This window comes from Paroedura picta, chromosome 14 (assembly GCF_049243985.1).
Source record: "Paroedura picta isolate Pp20150507F chromosome 14, Ppicta_v3.0, whole genome shotgun sequence".
Taxonomy (NCBI): domain Eukaryota; kingdom Metazoa; phylum Chordata; class Lepidosauria; order Squamata; family Gekkonidae; genus Paroedura; species Paroedura picta.
In genome coordinates, this window is record NC_135382.1 from 17561419 (window position 1) to 17581476 (window position 20058).

At 44.7% G+C, this 20058-nt stretch overlaps 1 protein-coding gene across 2 annotated transcripts in view; it reads left to right on the forward strand.

Annotated features, from left to right (window-relative positions):
- LOC143823994 (potassium voltage-gated channel subfamily KQT member 1-like) overlaps nt 1-20058 on the forward strand; it is a 280017-nt gene that overhangs the window by 53239 nt on the left and 206720 nt on the right. The window contains exons 11-14 of one of the 2 annotated variants that reach the window (XM_077310777.1): nt 1402-1564; nt 2922-3017; nt 9634-9696; nt 11415-11523. In XM_077310777.1, coding sequence (XP_077166892.1) covers nt 1402-1564; nt 2922-3017; nt 9634-9696; nt 11415-11523 — 431 coding nt within the window. The remainder of the gene's footprint in view (nt 1-1401; nt 1565-2921; nt 3018-9633; nt 9697-11414; nt 11524-20058) is intronic. The other variant, XM_077310778.1, reaches the window with a different exon arrangement.

The window sequence follows — 20058 nt, forward strand, 5'->3', positions numbered from 1 at the left end:
AGCAAGAGAGTTGGCAGCCTCATTCATTTGACTTGCTGCTAGTACTACCAAGCCTGTTCAATAAATCTGTGGGTAGCTTTGCGGGAAGCCAAGCACAATTTTTCCCTTCATGATGTTATTATATAGAAAGAACAGGAAGGAAAAAATAGCGTAATACATTAAAGGATTGATAACAAGATTCAGAGTGTCGTTTTCTGCCTTAACGAATATACTTATGAGCCACTTCTCTACATAGTCTGTATAGAAGGGCTGCTGTTCTTGACATTCTCCTGAGGGTCTTCTATTGACTAGAAGCTTTGCCATTCTGGATAACTCTCCTAGGTTGTCTAGGAGAGTTAGGTATTTCCTGTTGTTTCCAATACTTTGCCATTACAATTCTTGCCGCCGTGGTTGTGTGAAAAAAAATTCTTCTGCCTTTCGAGGGATATTCTCTGGCATTATACTTAAAAACAAATAATAAGGGTGCATGGGAAAATTAATAGTCATTGTTTTTTCTAAAACACTATGCATTTTTATCCAAAATGGTTTGATTTTCTTACAGAAGAAGAGGAAGAGCTGGTTCTTATATGCCGCTTTTCCCTACCCGAAGGGGGCTCAAAGCGGCTTACAGTCGCCTTCCCATTCCTCTCCCCACAACAGACACCCTGTGGGGTGGGTGAGGCTGAGAGAGCCCTGATATCACTGCTTGGTCAGAACAGTTTTATCAGTGCCGTGGGGAGCCCAAGGTCACCCAGCTGGCTGCATGTGGGGGAGTGCAGAATCGAACCATGGCATGACAGATTAGAAGTCTGCACTCCTAACCACTACAGCAAACTGCTTCCACCAAATATGAAAAAAGGAACCAAACTTTTTTCCTGAGATATTTTACAAAAGTGCAATGATTGAAACAAATTTAAATAAGACACAAAGCCATGTGCATGAGACATCCTGGGCTGGTGTCCACCAGGTGAGTCCAGCAAGCCATGGACCAAGAGCCCTTAAGTTCTTTCTATCCAAGGGCTTGTGTTCCTCACCATTCCTGGGCCTTAAGAATGGGCAGCAAACACTCCGTGTGGATCTTGCGAGGAGTTACCCGTCTCTTCTCAGTTCTTCCTCATGCTGAAGAGATAGCTGAGCCAGATCAGAAGACCGACTTCCCTTAGGATTTGTGACATACATGGGACTATGCTGCTAAGGAAGGCCTGTATATGTAGGCAGGAGACATGCAAGGTCCATCTGGTGTATCTGGTATATGTTTTATAGGGTCTGTGGTAGTGGTCCCCTTCCTGATTAGCGTCAACTGGAAAAGGCATGCTAGCCATCTTTAATGATACCCCTTAAATGGCACAAGTCTGATTTCTCGTTTAGAAATAGATATTTTAGACTTAAATATGGAAAATGGCCTTCTAATGTTTATTACAGAGCAGAAGATACAAGAGGAAAGGAAAACCCGGTCGTGACAGCAGTTCCGCACCGATAATAAACCCCGTAGAGACAGCGTCATCCATTCCACAAATTACTTATGACCATATTGGTGAGAGGGAAGAGAAGAAAGAGATGAGTTTCTACCTTGATGAACCTGGAGGTAATCTGCTACTGAATGGAGACTCTTTAGGTACACGTCACCCTTTTTCGCCCGAGGCCAAGTTGTCACAGGGAGGTGGTGAGCCTGCTTCTGAGAACTTCAGACTATGGCGGGGTCAAGTGATTAAGTGCTCCTCCATCCTAACATCCCCACTCTAGACATAGAGAACTAGACATCAAGGAGAGGCTTCTATACAGATTTTCTCTTTGACATGTTGGTTATCTATGGAAAGAGTTTGGGGCTTGATTGAGCTTGATCTCAGTGGCATGAAGGAAGGAATTCCTTTGCCATTGCTTCCATCCCAACCAGCCACAGCAGGTTACCTTAGAACAGCCTCCTTTAACCTTTTTACCGTAGAGGAGCCCCTGAAATACTTTTCAGGCTTCAAGGAACCCTGGAATGGGGCCAGAAGGGATGTCAGCTGGCCACACCTCCCTTCCACACCTGAGGAGGACTGAGGGGAAGAGAGAAAGGAGGTGATTTGAGGCAGGAGTAGGCATCCAGGCTCCAGGATAACAACAAGCAAGAATTTAGTCCATAGTGGAAGTACCTTCACAAAGAACAAATTTCTTTTAAAAAAAATATCCCACTTGATTGGACCCTTTTATGTTTAAGTCCACTGATCAAAGGGTTATAAAAGATCAATGGGATAACAAAAGGGGATCACCCACCTGTGGTGAAATGAGTAATACAAGCCAGTTGCTAGTCTGAGCATAGTAAATATGCTAGGCTAGGATATATTTTTGGCATTTCAGAAACAAGACTGAAAATTGTTGCCCATGATTCATTTAGTGTAATACTGTTGGTGACGAACATGACCATGGAGGTTCCAACAATTCCTCCTTGTGTGTGTGTGTGTGTGTGTGTGTTTGGCACTGGCAAGAGCACAGCACCCTGATGATTGAGAACCAGTTGTCCATAAGAAGTGGCTGGACTGTAATTTGCTGTCGGCCAGCAACAAGGTCCAGTCCCCCCACAGTATTCCCTGTAACAGTACAATTCCTAGATGCATCAGGAGCCATAGTGCCGAAGGAAAACAATTCTAAAAATAACTTATCTTCAGCACTTACTACCATCAATCTTATCTGAATTCAGGAATGTCTAAAATGATTTATGAAGAAACTATTCCCAATCCTTTATCTTCTGACTTTTGGGTGCCACATGCTGAACTTGTTATAAACACAATGGGTTTATGGCTAAAAGGGCCGATACATCGCTAACCGTTTCTGTCCCAAAGAATCTGTTATTACAATGAAATGAACTAACAGGTTTTACCACGACAAGGAGTTCTATTGCTCCTTAAAGGCTACTTCTTTTCTGCTGAGAAGAATTCATTCAGTGGAGTCCCCTTTTTCAGATGCTGCTGTTCCTGACAATCTGGAGAGGATAGCTTCATCTAAAGCACCTGCTTTGTACACAGAAGGTCCCCAAGTTCAGTGCCTAGCATCTCCAGGTAAATGGATTTCTAGCAGCAGGAGTGGGGGTTATCTGAAAGTTGCATCCCGAAATCCACAGTGTTGGGCTGGATGGACTAGTGGAATGACTCAGGAGTGGTCTAAGGATTTGTAGGGCCCTGGCAGAGTGCAATTACAACAGGAGCAGGCAGACTGGGGGTGGAGGGCCCCCCCACAATGGAAAGGGGTATCACTCTGACTGTCCTTACAGAGGGCAAAGGGGGAAGAGGAGAGGATACAGCCTTTATCCATGGGGAGGAAGGCACTGCATGGGGCCCCTGCATGGGGCCCATGGTACATGGATAAACTGGGTCTGGTTTGACTACTGTGCATATTTATTTGGGGATAAGCCTATTGGACCCATTGACACTTTCTGAAATTTATTATTATTTCCTAGGACTGGACTAAATAGCATTGGGTTTGGAAATGCTTTTCAGTAAAAACCAATAGCAAATATGATTTTAGTTTATTTAAAATATCAGCGGTCTAAACTCGCTTGCCGGGGCAAATCGAGATGGATTTTATGGTGATGCTTTGCTCTTTCTCTTTCTTTCTGACTGAAGAGATTTCAGGAAGGAAAAGGAAACAAAAAAAAATGCAGCCAAAGAAAGCTACGACATTTAGAGAAACTGCTTCTGAGGCACAGAAAACACTTGGCTGAAAATGAAAGTAAAAATTGAATGCCAGCCTATTGCAGCTGAGGTCTTAAAGCTATAGTGAGACAAATCCCTTTGCCTTAATTGGAACTAACTGGTTGGAAACTGGCCTCCCTCCAGGGAAGGTTCTCTGCAACTGGAAGGGAATGTCCACTTGGTGAGCCCTAGAGTTGCCAGCTCCAGGTCGGCACTCTGTAGGACATTTGCTGGATTTCCCCCCACATTTTACCTGCTGTGGGCGGGCAAATGGCAAGCCCCTCTGGAGAGGTCTTGTTATACACCAAATAATTAGTCCCAGAGGGGTATCCATGTTTACATTGTTGTAATGGTAGCATGTTGTAATGACAGTCAGACTCAGCACTGCTGAGAGCAGCGGGATACAACTCAACTCAATTCAACTCAACTCAACTAAAAATAAATAAATAATAAAGTTTTTTTTCTTCTTCTTTCCCTTTTTTTCTTTTCTTTTTTTTTCCCTTTTTTTTTCTTCTTTCCCCCCCGTTTTTTCCCTTTTTTCAATACTAGAGTTTTTTGACAGTTTAATGACTAACACATCTATTGTAGCATAAGCACCATGGCTCAAGCCTTTTTTTAATCAGTTGCCTGGAGCAAACCCTCGGTGAGGCACAGGAGAAAAACGGTAAACAGTAGAATCAAAATGGCCGGAAACACAAGCAGTGCAACTTGTGAGATTCCTGTACGAAACTCAAAAGTACACAATAAGCCCAGTGGCTGTTCACAAGAGTCCTAGAGGTGGTCAGTTCAGATCCCAGTCTGTGATGTTTCCATTCATTCTACTACTTATTTAGCATTTATGTATGCTACAATAAATCTGCTTGTCTTTGAGGTGCCACAAAATGCCTTTTCTCTATGAGGAAGGTGAGCCATTCTAACCCCATTAGAATGCATTCTGCCGTGGAGCTGAGATTCTTTTCAGTGAGTTAATCCTTAGTTAAGGGAATGAAACTGGAGATTATATTCCAGGAAACAGAAGGTCAATTTTCATGAACCTGCGTCCTACTCCCAGTGAACTAGCGGGAAGTGGCAGCAGAGCTATACTTTGCTTGGAATAATTTATTTTTTGAACCAGCCCAAGCCTTTGAATGAGTTCTCTCCTGTTCTCTCCATCAATGTGGGGGGGGGGGGGGAAAGGGACCAGCAACTAGCTAGAAAGGGGAGGGGGAACTGGCAACTTGGCAACCCAAGGTTTGTTTCAGACTTGTACTGAGCAGATAGTAAGGTTGCCGTACACAGCCTAACAACTGGTGAGAGAGAGAAAGTGCGTGGGGAGAGACCATGGGGCTAGCAGCAGCAATGGCATGATGTCACATCCCGATTTTTCCATAGAGTTTCTGGTGATTCCTAGAAATGACAGGAGAAAACCCCGAAGTGAAGTCACATCGTGGCCAATTGTGGTTTTTAACCTTTTTTTCTCTTGCTGGTTGCAGGAGCCAGGAGTGAAGGATTCTCTCCCCCCCCCCCCCCCGAAACCTGGGAGGCCTTGCCCAAAGCAATGCTCCTTGAATGCTGAGTGTAGAGATTTCTGCTCATCTCACACCTCAGTAGGGCTGCTGGGGCCTTGTTCTTTGAGTGAGAACCTTCCAAGTGTGATCTTTGACCTAAAATGAATTTAAATGGCTGAGGCGGTGTGTCAAAGGAGCTTTATTTTAGGATGAGGCCTTGTTACCTGCACATCCTGGAAATAAGTTTGGACATTGGAGGGGAAGGGTTGTTTTTTGTTTTTTTTTTAGGAGAGAGCATTGGCAAGAGGCATGCCGCAGCCCAACTTCAAAGATCTCCCCTCCTCAATCCGAGCTCCTACTCCTGCTCCGAGAGACGTAAGCACCGTCTTCTCTTCCACAGCACAATTGCGGTTGCTGTTCCCCTTCTTGCTGAGCAGTATTCGGGTGAGCAAGCGGCAATGGCAGTGAGGGGCAGCAGTTCCAGCCATCCATCGATGCTCAGTGATGGGTCCTCCAGGAGACGGTGACTTTGGGAGCTGCCCGTGAATGGTACCCCCTTGTGTCTAGCCTAGGTGGACTGCTCACGTTTCGTAGGGATTCTCAAACGTCCCTGCACATCTGTTTCCTGACTTAGGCAGCTACAAGCTGCAGCCTGGGAAAAGCTCAGGGAATTGAGCTAGTGGGAGGATCCCTTCCACCGAATCAGCCCTGGATGCTGATACCCGTTTTCTATTAATGTGATTTGCAGGTGTTCCTGCACTGACATTATATATGTAATGAACAGGTCTTGCTAGATGTTGAACAGTTCTTTTTTTTTTTTTTACTACTTTAAAAAAGAATAGATGTGTTCTTAGGCTAAGCAGATTAGTGCCTCCGGGGATTCATCTTGCAGATGGAACATATTAATCACTGCCCGCCTCTTAAAGCTCTCATGTTCGAGCAATTACTGCTAAATTTATCAAAATTGCCAAGAACCTCAGAATGATTAATATCTGCTGGAAACGGGACAAGAAATCCCGGTTTGGCATTGAGGTCTTAGCGTTGTTTGGTGCTGTGTTTGCACATAATTTCTTTTTTCTTTGCGATGAGCCTGCAGGGGTTTCCTCTCAACAGCAAGATTACTGTGGACTTCACCAGCATGACTCTTCCCCTTTTCCCATCCAAGGGTAGTAGCAATTCTATAAGGTAGCCTTTCTCGACTTTTTTCCATTGAGAAACCCCTGAAACATTCCTCAGGCTTCGAGAAACCCCAGTGGCACAATCATGCAGAATATGGTTGGGAAGGATAGCTACACACCTACCTAGGACCCCTCCCCTTCCCACCCCTTCCAGGCCCATCATTGGCTATTTTTGGAAGGGGGCCGACATGACCATTTATGGTCGTATTACCCGATAAATGTTTAGCACATTTAAATATATTTATATATTAAAAATTAACTCCCGCCCATTCAGGAAGCCCTTCCAGAGCTGTCAAGAAACCCCAGGATTGCATGGAACCCTGATTGGGAAAGCCTGCAATAAGGACTGGCAAACTGGTAGTCCCACTGAGAATCAATAAGTAGCTCAGAAGCTTGCTAAAGCCAGGTGGAAAATTATGGGTCCTGGGCTCTGGGGAACAGGCAGCTCCAGTAATTCTTTTGCCATCCAGGACAGTTCATCCCTCCTATGCCAAGCTGCTCAAGGGGCATCTTCACCTGAAAATATCTGGGCCTTTCTGCAAGAGTTCCCAGCCCCAGACTTCTGGAACTGAAAAACATGGTACATGGTATTTGTTCATGTTCCATGTGCAGATGCAAAATCACGCAAGAGAAAATGCTTCCAAATGTGACTGGTGTCAGCAAATCAAATGCAACATGAAGACAGGAGGGGTTTGCCATGCGTGTCTCACTCATGTGCCATGCTTACTTCTTTGCCTAACTTCACACAGGCAGAGAAGGGTGCCCAGAGAAGAGTAGACAGATGGGTAGCCATGTTCATCTGTCTGTAGTAGCAGAAAAGAGCTAGAGACCTGTAACATGTTAAAGGCTAACAAAATGTGAGGCTGGGTCGGAGTTTTTGTGAGCCGCACGGTTCAGTTCTTTAGATGCCTGAAGTGAGCAGTTCTTTTTTCTTCTCTTCAGCCCCCCCTCCCCAAAATTCAAAATGTCTTGCCTTGCAAGGAAGATCCGTTCTTGGGCTGCTGCTTTCCGATCCTCCTTTTAAATTGCCAGTCTTTTGCTGACAAATGGCCAAGTTCCTATAGAATCTGTCCCATAGAAACTGCCCCTATTGGAGGCCAAGCATTTTATGAAGCAGCTGCTAAACCTTCCTGCGGACGTTGGATGGTTATATTCCTAAGGCAAATGCATTTAGGCTTTCCTGAAACCAAGTCACTTCATCTTGCTAGGCAGTGACTTGAGAAAACTCTGTTTCTCATCACTCACACAGATTTAAGAGGTCTTGAGATTTTACCAAGTCAATTATTGCAATCTTTCTCAGTGTATAAAAGCCCACGTATAAAAGCCAGATGTGTGTTTCAGACTCTGTGTCCATGGAGGAGGGGGGGAGGTGCTGTGAAGATAGGAAGATCCAGTTCTCACCTGTTCCTACCAAGTCCTGTGGCACAAAGCAAACCGGGCAAAATCTGCACATTTCCCGATGCGGGAGAGTCACAAGGAACTGGCCGATCAGGATCGTGTTTAGCTTCATCCCAAGACCACCTTGGCTCAGTGGTTAAAAGTGGTGGGTTCTATTCAGAAGAGCCGGGTTTGATTCCCCACTCTTCCATATGCAGCCAGCTGGGTGACCTTGGGATAGTCACAGTCCTGTTAGAACTGTTCTCACACAGCAGTTCTCTCAGAGCCTTCTCAACCCTACCTACCTCACAGGGTGCCTGTTGTGGAGAGAAGAAGGGAAGGCAGCTGTAAGCCACTTTTAATTCCTGATGTTTTTTTCCTTTAAAAAAAATCTCTTTTTCATAAACTGATAATCTACTGAAAAGGAGGGACAAAGAAAAATGACAGAAGGAACCGTAAAGAAAAAGATGTTCTTAGTTACCTCTGTGCTGGAAAGGAGATGGGTGGAGCACAACCACAGGGTCGCAGATAATTACTCACAGCATTCCACAGTTAAGGGTACATTTACACAACAGTTTCCAATATTTGAATATTGGATACACACTTTTCTTGGATGCTTTAGGATGCTTAGGGCTGATCCTGCGTTGAGCAGGGGGTTGGACTAGATGGCCTGTAGGGCCCCTTCCAACTCTATGATTCTATGATTCTATATTTATTTTCTTCCCTATTTCCCCCAGAATTAAATCCAAACAAATGGTGGCTGTATAAACGAATCTTGTTATTCCTGTTTGGTCCTTGTATCCATTAAACATCTTCATTATGTTGCTGCTCATCTTCTTCTTCCTATATGTATGGTCATGATGTGCGTGCACATGAACGCTTATATCTTGAATAACACTTACTTGGCCTCAAACATACCACTGGACTTAAGTTTTGTTACAGAAGAAGAAAGACTCCCTCCCCCCCCTGTTTATCCTCACTGAGCTCTCCCCCTGATGAACAGCATGTGCTTGAAACCAAGCCAGAAGTTCCTGATTACTTAAGAAACACTTTGCATAGTGACCGCAATTTGATCACTTCTTCAAAGCCCACTTTCCAGCAAACAGAGTGCCCAATTAAGGCAAAGTTGATAATTTCCAAGCCACCATTGCAGAGAGTTGAGTGCGTACTGGTTTGTTTGTTTTTTTTAAATAGCCCTCCAAATGGCAAAACAGTTTCTTTATTGCATTGCTGTTATTCTAGACTGAACATTTGCATTGCAGTCCTATGCACAGTTACACCAACATAAACCCCTTACAATACATGGGCATAGACCGCAGTAATTTGGCAGAGGACTGCACTTTTAGCGATCAAAGAAATCTGTTTCCAAATTTCTCCTTCGCCATTGTTGATGTTGAAGACCTGCCAAACATTTGAAGTTTTGCCTCCCGTTTCAATCTTTTCTATTTGGCAGCTGTGGTATTTTGACCACAGTTAACACATGACATGCAGTGGCATTATTTGAGCACATTTCACATCTGACAGTGTTGGGTAGTTGACGTGTGACATTGGATAGCCTCCGACAGCTCATATTTGAGGTCCGTTAAAAGATGCCAACCAAAGAGCGAAGTGACATCAAAATGCAAATCTGAATTTTGACTTTGCTCTTTCACCTCTAATATTTGAACGGCTGGCTTGGAAAATCAGGCATGTTTTGGATATTTGTTTTTGCTGCAGCTTGAGAAAGTTCAGTTAAGTAACACTGGAGATCAAAGAGTTGCCTAACACTGCAGAATAACTTTGCTAATCCTGAAATAAATAAATAAATTCCCGCGGTTTTCTTAGTGGGTTGGGGAGCGCACAAGAATCCCTGGGCAGGGTCTCTCCTTCCCGCTCTCACTGATTTTCTTCTTGGCTTTCCTCTTTGTTTGCCTTCCTTCGGCCGCATGTGTCTGCCTACAGGCCAACAGCTTTCTTGGTCATCTTTGTCTATCTGCGCTGCTGCAACCTGGCCGGCTTCACAAGGTACAAGCAGCATCTTCTGCCCCCTCTTGATATGCTTGGTGCTCTATGCTGGTGTTTATAATAAATGTCTCATGTATCATTTGGATCAAGTTTTCAGTGATTGTCCCTTTAAAGTGGCTTTGACCTGATTTGGCTTTTATATGCATTGCTGCTGAAATGTACAATGGTTTCCTAGGAACAGCTTGTAATATTTAGGTAGGATGTTGAGGACCATGGACAGCTAAAAGAGAGAAGCTATAAGGGTATGGAGGCATTCCACGCTAGTAGAATTACAAGGTCCATTGGACCAGCTGTCGAGGGATGGGGTAACTCTCTGGGAGTGGGGAGGGAAGATGCCAGAGGTGAACATGAAACTGCTACATCACATGGTGATGTCAGGGGCAACATTCTGGTGTTTGGGCAAAATTCTATGGTAGAATTGGCTTCCTACCACAGAGTTTGCTCCAAAACCAGAGCATCCAAGTGGAGGCTGGCAAATCTAATGCTAAGTTTTCCTGGAATAGAGATTGAAGGCCTGGAAGGAAGTCATGTTTTATCCTCAAAGTCTTCTTTCTACACTGCTTCCCAGGGGAAAACTGGAAATTTTCAGGAACACTGGATTTTTTTAAAAAAGAAAGGTGTTTGCTTTGGAAAAGAATGAAATGCTTTTCTTTTTTAGACAGTCCTGTTACAGGGGAAGAGTCAGGATATTCTTAAGTATGATGCACAGGGTGGGAGGCCTTGCAGTCTGGCAGCAGAGACCTAGCACTGGCCAAACAGCATTCAGTCCCAACCAAGGGCCATGTGAGTGGCATCTAACCATGTGGTCTTGACTCACTTTGGCCAATAGCATGATGACCTAGTGAACAATAGAACAACTGGAAATCTAGGCTACTGCAGCCTAGAAGACATGCAATAATTTCATAAATGACCATTCTCTGCTGCTGGTAGGAGAACTACTCCATTGAGGGGTCATGGCCTACTAGGTGGAACATGAGAGACCTTGGAGACTGACCCTTTTCTCCCCCATCCTTTGCTTACATTTTTACTGATCAATGTTCTGCCTTGGAAAGAAAGGATCTGATTATTTCAAATGTTAAAACACTGTGCCATTTGTTGACATGAGGCCCAGGGCAATTACTTACACACACACACACACACACACACACACATTAAACTGTGACTTTGGAGCACTCAGTGATTTCAGGGTGGAGAATACAGACTTGGCCTGATCAAAGGGCAGTTCCCATGTAAACAGTGCAGGGACATTTACATTAGGGACACCAGCCTCCAGGTGGGACCTGGGCACCCTTGGAATTCGGTCCGTTCCACCCCCCAGGATGTTTCACAAATATTAAGAGGAGGAACAATGGATAAGGATATGCAGAGGTTTCGTGCCTCTACAGACAGCTTGCCCTATTGATTTCAACGAATGAACTGACACACTTGTACACATTTCTTGGGTGCCGTGTTCAGAATGCCTACCCCTTCCCAGCATTGGAATGAATGGGAAGTTCTTGAAGGTAAGAGGACCCACGAGGCCACCCAAATCTTGTTTCTATAAATGTAGACTGAGAGAACAGTGAGAAGGAGAACTCCAGCAACACATTGGTGTGTTTGGACAGGTTGATTGTGAGTTGTTAAGTGTCAAAAGGTAACTGCTGTACTAGGGATTGTGCAACGCTGTGAACTGGTCTTCCGTAGATTTAATGGGTGGCATCTTTATATTTTTTATTTAGTAAAAAAGCATCTGGACAGCAGTGAAATGTCAAGGGCCAACAGTTTCACGGAAGACATGGACTTCCTCTCTGAAGATGCATCGCTGCCCTCTGTGTCCGACGTGTCGCAGTAAGTTGGATGGTCCCAATAAAGAATAATGAGAAGGAATCACTCCTTAGAAATTATAGCCGGGGGTGTCAGTTGAGTGGCGGATCAAGAAGGGTTTGTGAGCCATTGAGTTGACTCTGCATTTTGATTCTGTGGTCTAGGCTCAACGTACAAGTTGAAAATACATATTGTGCCTTTGTCATGTGATTCCAAGCCAGGGAAACTTCCACTTGAAGTTTCTGGATAGACTTGGCTTTGGATTCCAACAAATGGGGTGCTTGGATATTTGTTGACACCCTTGATATGAATGCAAGATTTGTGCTATTGTGGCAGGCAAGCAAGATGTTCTATTCATTGTTTTTGGGTTGCTATGAGCTGAAGTTGGAAGTGACGGAAAACAAACTTTGTGGTGATGGAGTTGCATATTTGTAACATCATGCTGAATGTCGTGTGTATGGGTGCATATTAGATTTGAAAAATAAGACTGGCTTTATGTTGACTTAGAGATGGTCTCTCATGCTCTGTGATCTTGTGCCAATTTATCTGGGTTTTGTTTCATGCGGCATCCTTTTAGGAATTAGGACAGCCTTGACAAGTAGTGGGGTCTTTGTAGGAGTAACTTCAGAACACGTAATGGTTTTTCGGGAGGAGGCATTACTGGAGGATCAAAAGATACTTAATTTTAATCCACATCAAAGAACAATGCCACCAAGGCCCATTATGCACGGAGTGGAAGGTCCACATTCGAGGTGGAATGGTGGCGGCTAAAATCACCAATTATGCACGCTGCAGGAGGCAACCGGGCGCAGAGTTAACGTATGCCGCCGAAAAAGCCGCGTTAGCAAGATGCGGAAGAAAGTGGAGCTTCCCGGGACCAGGGCGCAACCAGAAGCTCAGTAGCCGCATGCAGAATCGGATACTCTAGATTTTGCTGCCGTTGCGTTCCGTCCCATGCGTAAGCGGTTTGCTTCGCTTCTTCCTCCTCCGCGTTTTCCATGCCGCCATTTCAGCGGCCATGCATAATAGGCCCAAGAGCATGAGGAGTTATACTCAGCAAACATGGCATCTCAAAAGAGCAGCCTCTTCTCAATGAATTTGTTACTCAAAAGCATAAGATTAATAAGAATATTTATTTGAATTGCCAGCAGTGATCACCTCCCTTACATTTACAGCTTTCACTAATATAGATCCCTCACCGCTTTTAAGACTGCTGCTGTGCTCTCCGTTGCAGCAGTAGAAGGTTCCTGCCCGTAGTTATTGCTTGCATATGATTGTGCCTGAGACATTCGTGCTCTGAGCCCTGTGGGATTTTGAGCGGATTTTGAGCAGTAGATCAATTGCATATAGATTGGAGCATATCAATTTGAAGATGGAGGGACACACACCAACAGTTACTGATTTCTAAGAAAATGTCCCATTGAAGCAATTCAACAATGTGATACCAGAAATTTTTTTTTAACTATTTTTTTTTGGGGGGGGGGGATTACATGGGATGTATCAGTGCTTAAATTTCAGTGGATCTACCCTGGCCAAGGCCCTTTCATGAGCCATGAAGAAATTCACCTAGAGAATTATACTGAAGGGTATAAAGATTTGGGCAGCATATGGGATATACCGATCTTGCTATTTATTTACATGACAAATTAAATAAAAATATTCAATGAAAGCTGGGAAAATTCTCTGTCCCATGGATTAATTTTTGTAGTAATCTGCAATTAATTTTTTAATATAATAACCCACTAATTTGTAAAGGTCAAAGCCTTACTTAGTATGAATACATTCTGAGAAGTAAGAGGACATGCTAAGAAAGTCAACTCGGAATCCCAGTCAGGTCTATTCAATGGGACTAACTCCCAGGAAAACGTTCGTAGAATGGCACTGTTCATTCATTCATTCATTCATTCATTCATTCATTCATTCATTCATTCATTCATTCATTCATTCATTCATTCATTCATTCATTCATTCATTCATTTTATTCTTATACTGCCCCTCACAGTGACATCTTGGGACAGTCTACATGGAGCAGCAAGCAGAACTAGTACATTTAAAACATGTATAACAATATGAACAGAGGGTGTCATAAACAAGAACAGGCGAACAGCAGTTCAAAACTTTGTGCACAGAGTAATAGACCAGGTTAGAGGGGGGACGCAACAGCTGGTCGACAGCTTTAGATCGAGGTGTGTGGAGTATCAGAGTTGCTTGGCAAGGGACCGGGTCTGAGGGAGGCCCTGGCACCGGTCTCAATGGAAAACTTTGCGGAAGAGCTCCATTTTGCAGGCCCTAACCAATCCTTAGGAATGAACTGTTCACCCAAAATGGGCTGTGGTTACAAGCACTCTGTTTGAAAGGGGTGGTACAGAAGTGATAGAAATCATTGATGTAATACTAATTACTTTGGCACAGATTTCTATATGTTTGTGATACATTTGAGCGTACGAGGGATCGAGGGCAGGAGGAACGATCACAAGAATTCAGAAAAGTAGATGATTGTGACTTCAGTGCTTATCAGGGATTTGAACTCAAGCCTCCCTAATCTAAATTCCACATCATGCATATCTTTGCCTGTTAAAGGATCTCAGTGATTATATTGGCAGATGAGACACTAGCTGTCAGTCTTAAAAGAGTGAATTTGTTTTTTACCTTTAAGGGGGCTAAGTACTCAAACAAAAGAGCTGCGTTGACTAGAGTTGATGCCTAACTTGACTGTGTTGCATTGCTTAACCCTACAGTGACTATATTCCTGCATTCGCAGAGCTTAACAGAATTTTTCTTTCATTTAAAGCAAAAGTTTGAGCAGGTAAGTGAGTCTTCGTACAGTGGGCCTTGCTTGTGGTGTGCTGACAGCATGATTGCTCTTTAAGTCTGATAACTGGACTTCTCTCTTCTCTGTGCGCTCATCATTAGCAAAGGCTCAACATCTGAGTCAGCCTTGAAAACAATTTCCCTGGAGCACTGGAACAGCCTGCAGATCATGAGCCGTTTCATATGATCATCTGCATTGCATTGCTGAGTGCACAGTATTATTGGAGCCCTATATTTAGTCTTAGGATCTGTTTCCAGTGCAAAGGTCCGGATATGACATATGGAGGGTTTCAGGCTTTTTGACCATGTGCAGAGTGGCTTCTCCCATCTTTCCCCCACTCCTCCTTCATTAGAAACTGGGCAATCCACCTTTCTGGGTCACAATACATTTGGATGGCTATGCGCTCTCTCTGGTTTGCAATATGAACAGTAGTTACAGATTGGTTCTCCTTCTACAGTAGGGAAAAGGGGCAAAGAAGAGCTAGTCAAGAAAAAGAAGAGAAGAGGAAGTCACAAAGTTGGTCCTATCAGGTTGGGATGGGGAGCAGCCCAAAAGGGATCTATTCAGGATCCTGCTGAGGTCTAACCGGTGGGGAGGGGCTGGGGTTCAGTGGGAGAGCCTCTGTTTGGCATGCAGAAGGTCCCAGGTTCAATGCAATAAGGATAAGTGTAAAGTTCTACATCTGGATCAGAACAATGAGAAGCATGCATGCTGGGTGGGAGATACACCTATGGGTAGCAGTATGACCGTTTATGCACTGGAGGTTTCATGCTGTGCTGCAAACTGGAGTTTTAGTCGTGGCTGTTTGCCCCACCTCTTCCTGCACCCACATGGGGGAGCATTTAGCCTGGTACACCTCATCCGCCCCCTATTTGTGCTCCTGCGCAGGAGCTGGGACAGTGAAGTTCCCAGTGCATAAACGGTCTATGTGTGAACGAGATCTTGGGGTACTTGTGGACCATGAGACTTTGTTATCAGAGACAGAAACGAGAAAGTTGTTGCTGTTGTTGTTAGTTGCGTAGTCATGTCCAACCCACCGTTTCTAGCTTTGTTTTTTTTGTTGGGGAAGGATCAGATGGACTGAAACAGGGTAACAGTCTTAAACTTAAACCAAGTTGTATTCAAGGCATGAACTTTTGTGCACTTCTTCGGAGACCTTGAAATGGAAGCTACCAGTTGATACAGATAGGTAGAGGGTGAGCAGCAAATTAGCAAGACAGCATATTAAAATTGCTGTACAGATGCAAGGACCTCCAACCTGGGGTCTCAGTTAACTGCTGTTCTGCAATTATGAAGGGTACTCCTGCTCCTCAATCATTGATTTTGATATATTAATTTCCTTCACTATGTTTTCCTCGGGAATTAAACCTCAACACATTATGATGTTATGAGCTAAGCTTGCTATTCCAGTTTGGTCCTTGCATCTGTTAAGCATCTTTATTATGCTTTATACGAATTTGCTGCTCTTCCTCTCCCAAGATGCATGGACCGGACGCTTCCATTTCAGCGTTTCTGAAGAATTGTGCGTGCACACGAACGTTTATACCTTGAGTAAAATATTGCTGGCCTTAAAGGTGTCCCTGGACTCAGACTTGGTCCTGCTGCTCCAGACCACCTGAATTTATAGCAGTGTGCTTAAGCAATTCCCCCAGCATTCCTGGCCTAGCTTGCCAAAGTCACTCAAAGCTTAGCTTGGCTCTCTGGGAGAGAGTGCAAATTGCTGCTGTTGAGCAATCATCGCTCGGATCCTCTTGGGAGGAAACTTGGAGTAAGTGAGAGCCAGATGCAGTGGCTATCCCTGGCAGGAATTGTTTTCTCCCGGCAGCCGTAATTATGGAGAGGGAATGGGCTGCTCAGAAGTGATCGTTGTACTTATTCCCTTATGGCAGACAGGGCTCTAACGATTTTTCAGAGTGCTTTAAGCAAATGACTGTTGACTGTATTTAGAGTGTTGTGTGTTTAGGTGAGATGCACGGTACAGTTAGAGATTCAGCATGCCTGGACATTGGGCGGGGGGAGGATGCTATTTCTCTCTATGGTTTATAGCAGTGGTCCCCAACCCCCGGTCCGGGGACCAGTAGCGGTCCGTGGATCAGTCGGTACCGGGCCGCGGCTCCTCCTCGTCCTTCTCCCCGGCTGCTGCCTCGGGGGCTGCCCTGCCACTCTGCCACTGGCTCACCTTTGGAGCTCTCCAGCGGCCGCCATGGCTGGGGCTCCCCCTCGGTGTGGCACTGTGCAGCTGCTGCTGGCAGCGCCGCCCAGCAGGCGGCCGGAAGTCAGGGACGCTTGCAGGAAAGCAAGTGGAGCAGGGGCTCATGCGGAGGCGGCGTCTCTCTGCAAAAGACTACCCCCCCCAGGCCTCAGTAAAATTGTCAAGCCTGTGATAAAAAGGTTGGGGACCACTGGTTTATAGGTGCTATCTCTTTGAATGAGAGGCTCCTCTTTGTCTTAACCTGGGAGCTGCCCTCTGAACAGGACAGTGGAGAAAATACACTGGTTAAAAAGCATGTCTGCATATGACAAAGAATGAAAACTGGTGCAAATTTGGCACAGATGGTGGCTGTGGCTGGAGGGCTGTGAAATGCCGCTCACATAAGGAGGTGGGGGACAGTATCTATAAATTACTGCGGGGGAAAAAAATTAACCATTGGAGTGTTGTTTTGTGGCTAGTGTAACGTTGAATCTTGTCATTTATCATTTTTGAAGTTGCTAATGTTGAATTGTGTGATTTGTAAGCTGGAATTAGTTACTTGAAAGATTTGTACATAAATGAGTTTTTATATATTTTTAAAAATCAATTTTATATATGGTGTTTTGTAGAATGGAAATAATTTAATAAAAAATATTTTAACCTCCAGATATTTTACCTCTGAACCCTCCTCTGTCTTTCCCTGCTTTGTCCTCTCACTCTCTTCCCATGGCCTTCCATGGAGGCACACATCCCTGTGGCTCCCTCCTGTAGATAGGATGCCCTCATACTCCCACATGCATAAGGCGGGGCAAGGAGGCCATTTGCGATAGGGAAAGTACTCTTTGGATTAGGATTCCTTCTCTCCTTTCAACGGCAGTCTGAGTGAGAACTGGATCCAAATAAATGTAAGTTTACCCCTTTTTGTGCAATATACTTCTTGGGAGATTTATTTCCTGCACTCAGTATCATGCTTCTATGACTGGGCAAACTCTGCTGTACTAACCAAATATCCCAATAGTGTGGTGATCCCTGTCTGATTAGGTGAAGAGACTCCAAGTACTGCAACAAAGGGAGCTTTCATTTAAGTTGCACCCACTTAAGAAAGTGGGACTTGGAAATCCCCTGGAGCTGCAGCTCATTTCCATATGACCATGGGGTAGAGGGTGGGCCCCATATAATTGTAATCCATCCTTCCCATAGGGTTCCAATCTCCAGGTAACACCTGGAGATCTCCTGCTGTTATGACTGACCTTCAGCCAACAGAGATCAGCTCCCTTGGAGAAAAGAATTGCTTTGGAGGATGGATTCTATGGCATTGTACCCTGTAGAGCAGGGATAGTCAACCTGTGGTCCTCCAGATGTTCATGGACTACAATTCCCATGAGCACCTGCCAAAATGCTGGCAGGGGCTCATGGGAATTGTAGCCCATGAACATCTGGAGGACCCCTGCTGTAGAGGACCCTCCCCTTTCTAAACCTTGCCTTCCCCAGGCTCCACCCTCAAAATCTCTAGGTATTTCCCAACCCAGAATTGGCAACCTGACATCTCCAGGGTCCATCCACAAATCTCCAGGAGTTTCCTAATCTGGAGCAGCCAAATCTAGTTTTGGGAAAGAAGAGCTGCACTAACTAGAGAGGCATAGTTTGTACTGTTCAGCTGCTGAGTCCCATCTCCCCAAATTAGAACGCACTCCCCCCACTTTTTATAACATTATAACAGTGCATATTGATGTGTGTAATTCAGACACACAAAGAAAGCCACACTCTGTGCCTTTGAATAGGGAGCAATGAGAAGCCTCAGTTCTGGATTCAAACAAACCCATCCGAAAAACCTTCCCTTGCAAAAGCTGCAGATTAATGTTGCCCCAAACAAACAATTGGCAGTGATTCACCGGACTGAATTTTCTGTGAAAATAAGGCTGAATCTTTCCCACACATTCCTGCCTCTGACATGTTTTGGATCCTCCCATTAAAAGCTCCGTGCTTATTGCGAGATGACTAAAACCGAAGACCCGCCCCACCTGATAAGCTAAGCACACCGGAATAAACGTTCAGGTGGCTAAACACGCTGGTCCTAAGCAATCCAATAAAGGTTGAGTCCCGTGGCACCTTTAAGACAAACAAAGTTTAATTCTGGGCAAAAGATTCTGTATGCCCTTCTTCAGATAAATTGAAACCTCAGATGACCTCAACATATAGGTAGAGCATCTAGGTAGTGTGCATGCACACGTAAGCTGATACCCAGAATTCAACTTCACTGAGAATACATGTTCTCAGTCCGTAGATTTCTGTTTTATGTCACTGCAACAGAATAGCACATCTATCCCGCTGGAATTAATGCTAGACGGACATTAGAGGGCACTCTGTCATAATAAAACAATGGGAAAGTTTCCCCTATATTATTTTTCCCCTTATAGCAAATATCCTTGCAGACGTAATTTACTAAAGCACCTGTGGGGAGCAGATATTTTGCGAGAACAATTTATGACTAGAGTAGGATCAGTTGTCATCCATTTAATTATTTTTTTTTAATATATAGCCTGCCCCTCTTCAGTTGCCATATTCCCCCTGGCAGGAGATGGGGGAGTTGGGCTGCCATATACAACTGGGAAAATTGCTGGAAATTTGAGGATGGATCTTGAAGAGGACAGGGATCTGGGTGGGCATAAAGCCACAGAGTTCACCTTCCTACAGTTCTCTGTAGTCTGCAGATGAGCTGTAATTCCAGGAGATCCTCAGGGCCCACATTGAGACTGGCTTCCCTAGTTGGAAGTGACATTTTTGCCCGGGATTAGCACCTGTGTACACCTTTTGTGACTGGGATATTTGTCAGTAGCAGCAGTGAACTGCAGATGCATTAGCCCCTCCCCAGTGGGTTTGCAAGACGCTTTCTGTACACCTGAAGCAAGCAGCAAAAGACACTCTTGCCTGGCAAGGTACTCATACTTGTGCTCCTGGAGTTTCAGTCTGAAGAGAATGAAGTGATGGACTGGATTTTTGTGAGAAATGCCGCAGAAATAAGGGGCAGGAGGGCATTCGATTGCTTTCCTCCTCACCTTTGAAGGAGGCATTCTGTCAGGGAGGGTTGATTATCTATTGGGTTTTCCGGAGGGGGCAGTTGGAGATTAAATGATTAGGAAAGCAGAGAGGTTGTGCCGGGTATGCCTGCCTGGCTGCGCATGTTGTGGATATCTTTGTGCTTTCCAGATTCGCTGATAAGTCAGCAGAGTCAGCTGACTTGGGCCCCTTCCGCATTCCTAGGACAATGCACTTTCAATGCATTTTAAAGTAGATTTTCCTGTTTTGCACAGGGAAATCTGGTTGCAAAAGTGCATTGAAAGTACATTACTCAACCTCTGTGGAATGGGCCCTGGTCTAAGAAGGAAAAAATTCAGGTTGTTATGCCAGACACTAAAGCTGGGAACTTTAAGGTGCCTTTCTCAGAAATGTTACCTGCTCCACAGATGATGCCAGGGAGACGAGAGGGGACGAGAGATCTTGCTGCATAGATGAGGCTGTGGCGGGGTGGAGAGGGAAGGAAGGGTTTCGATATGTC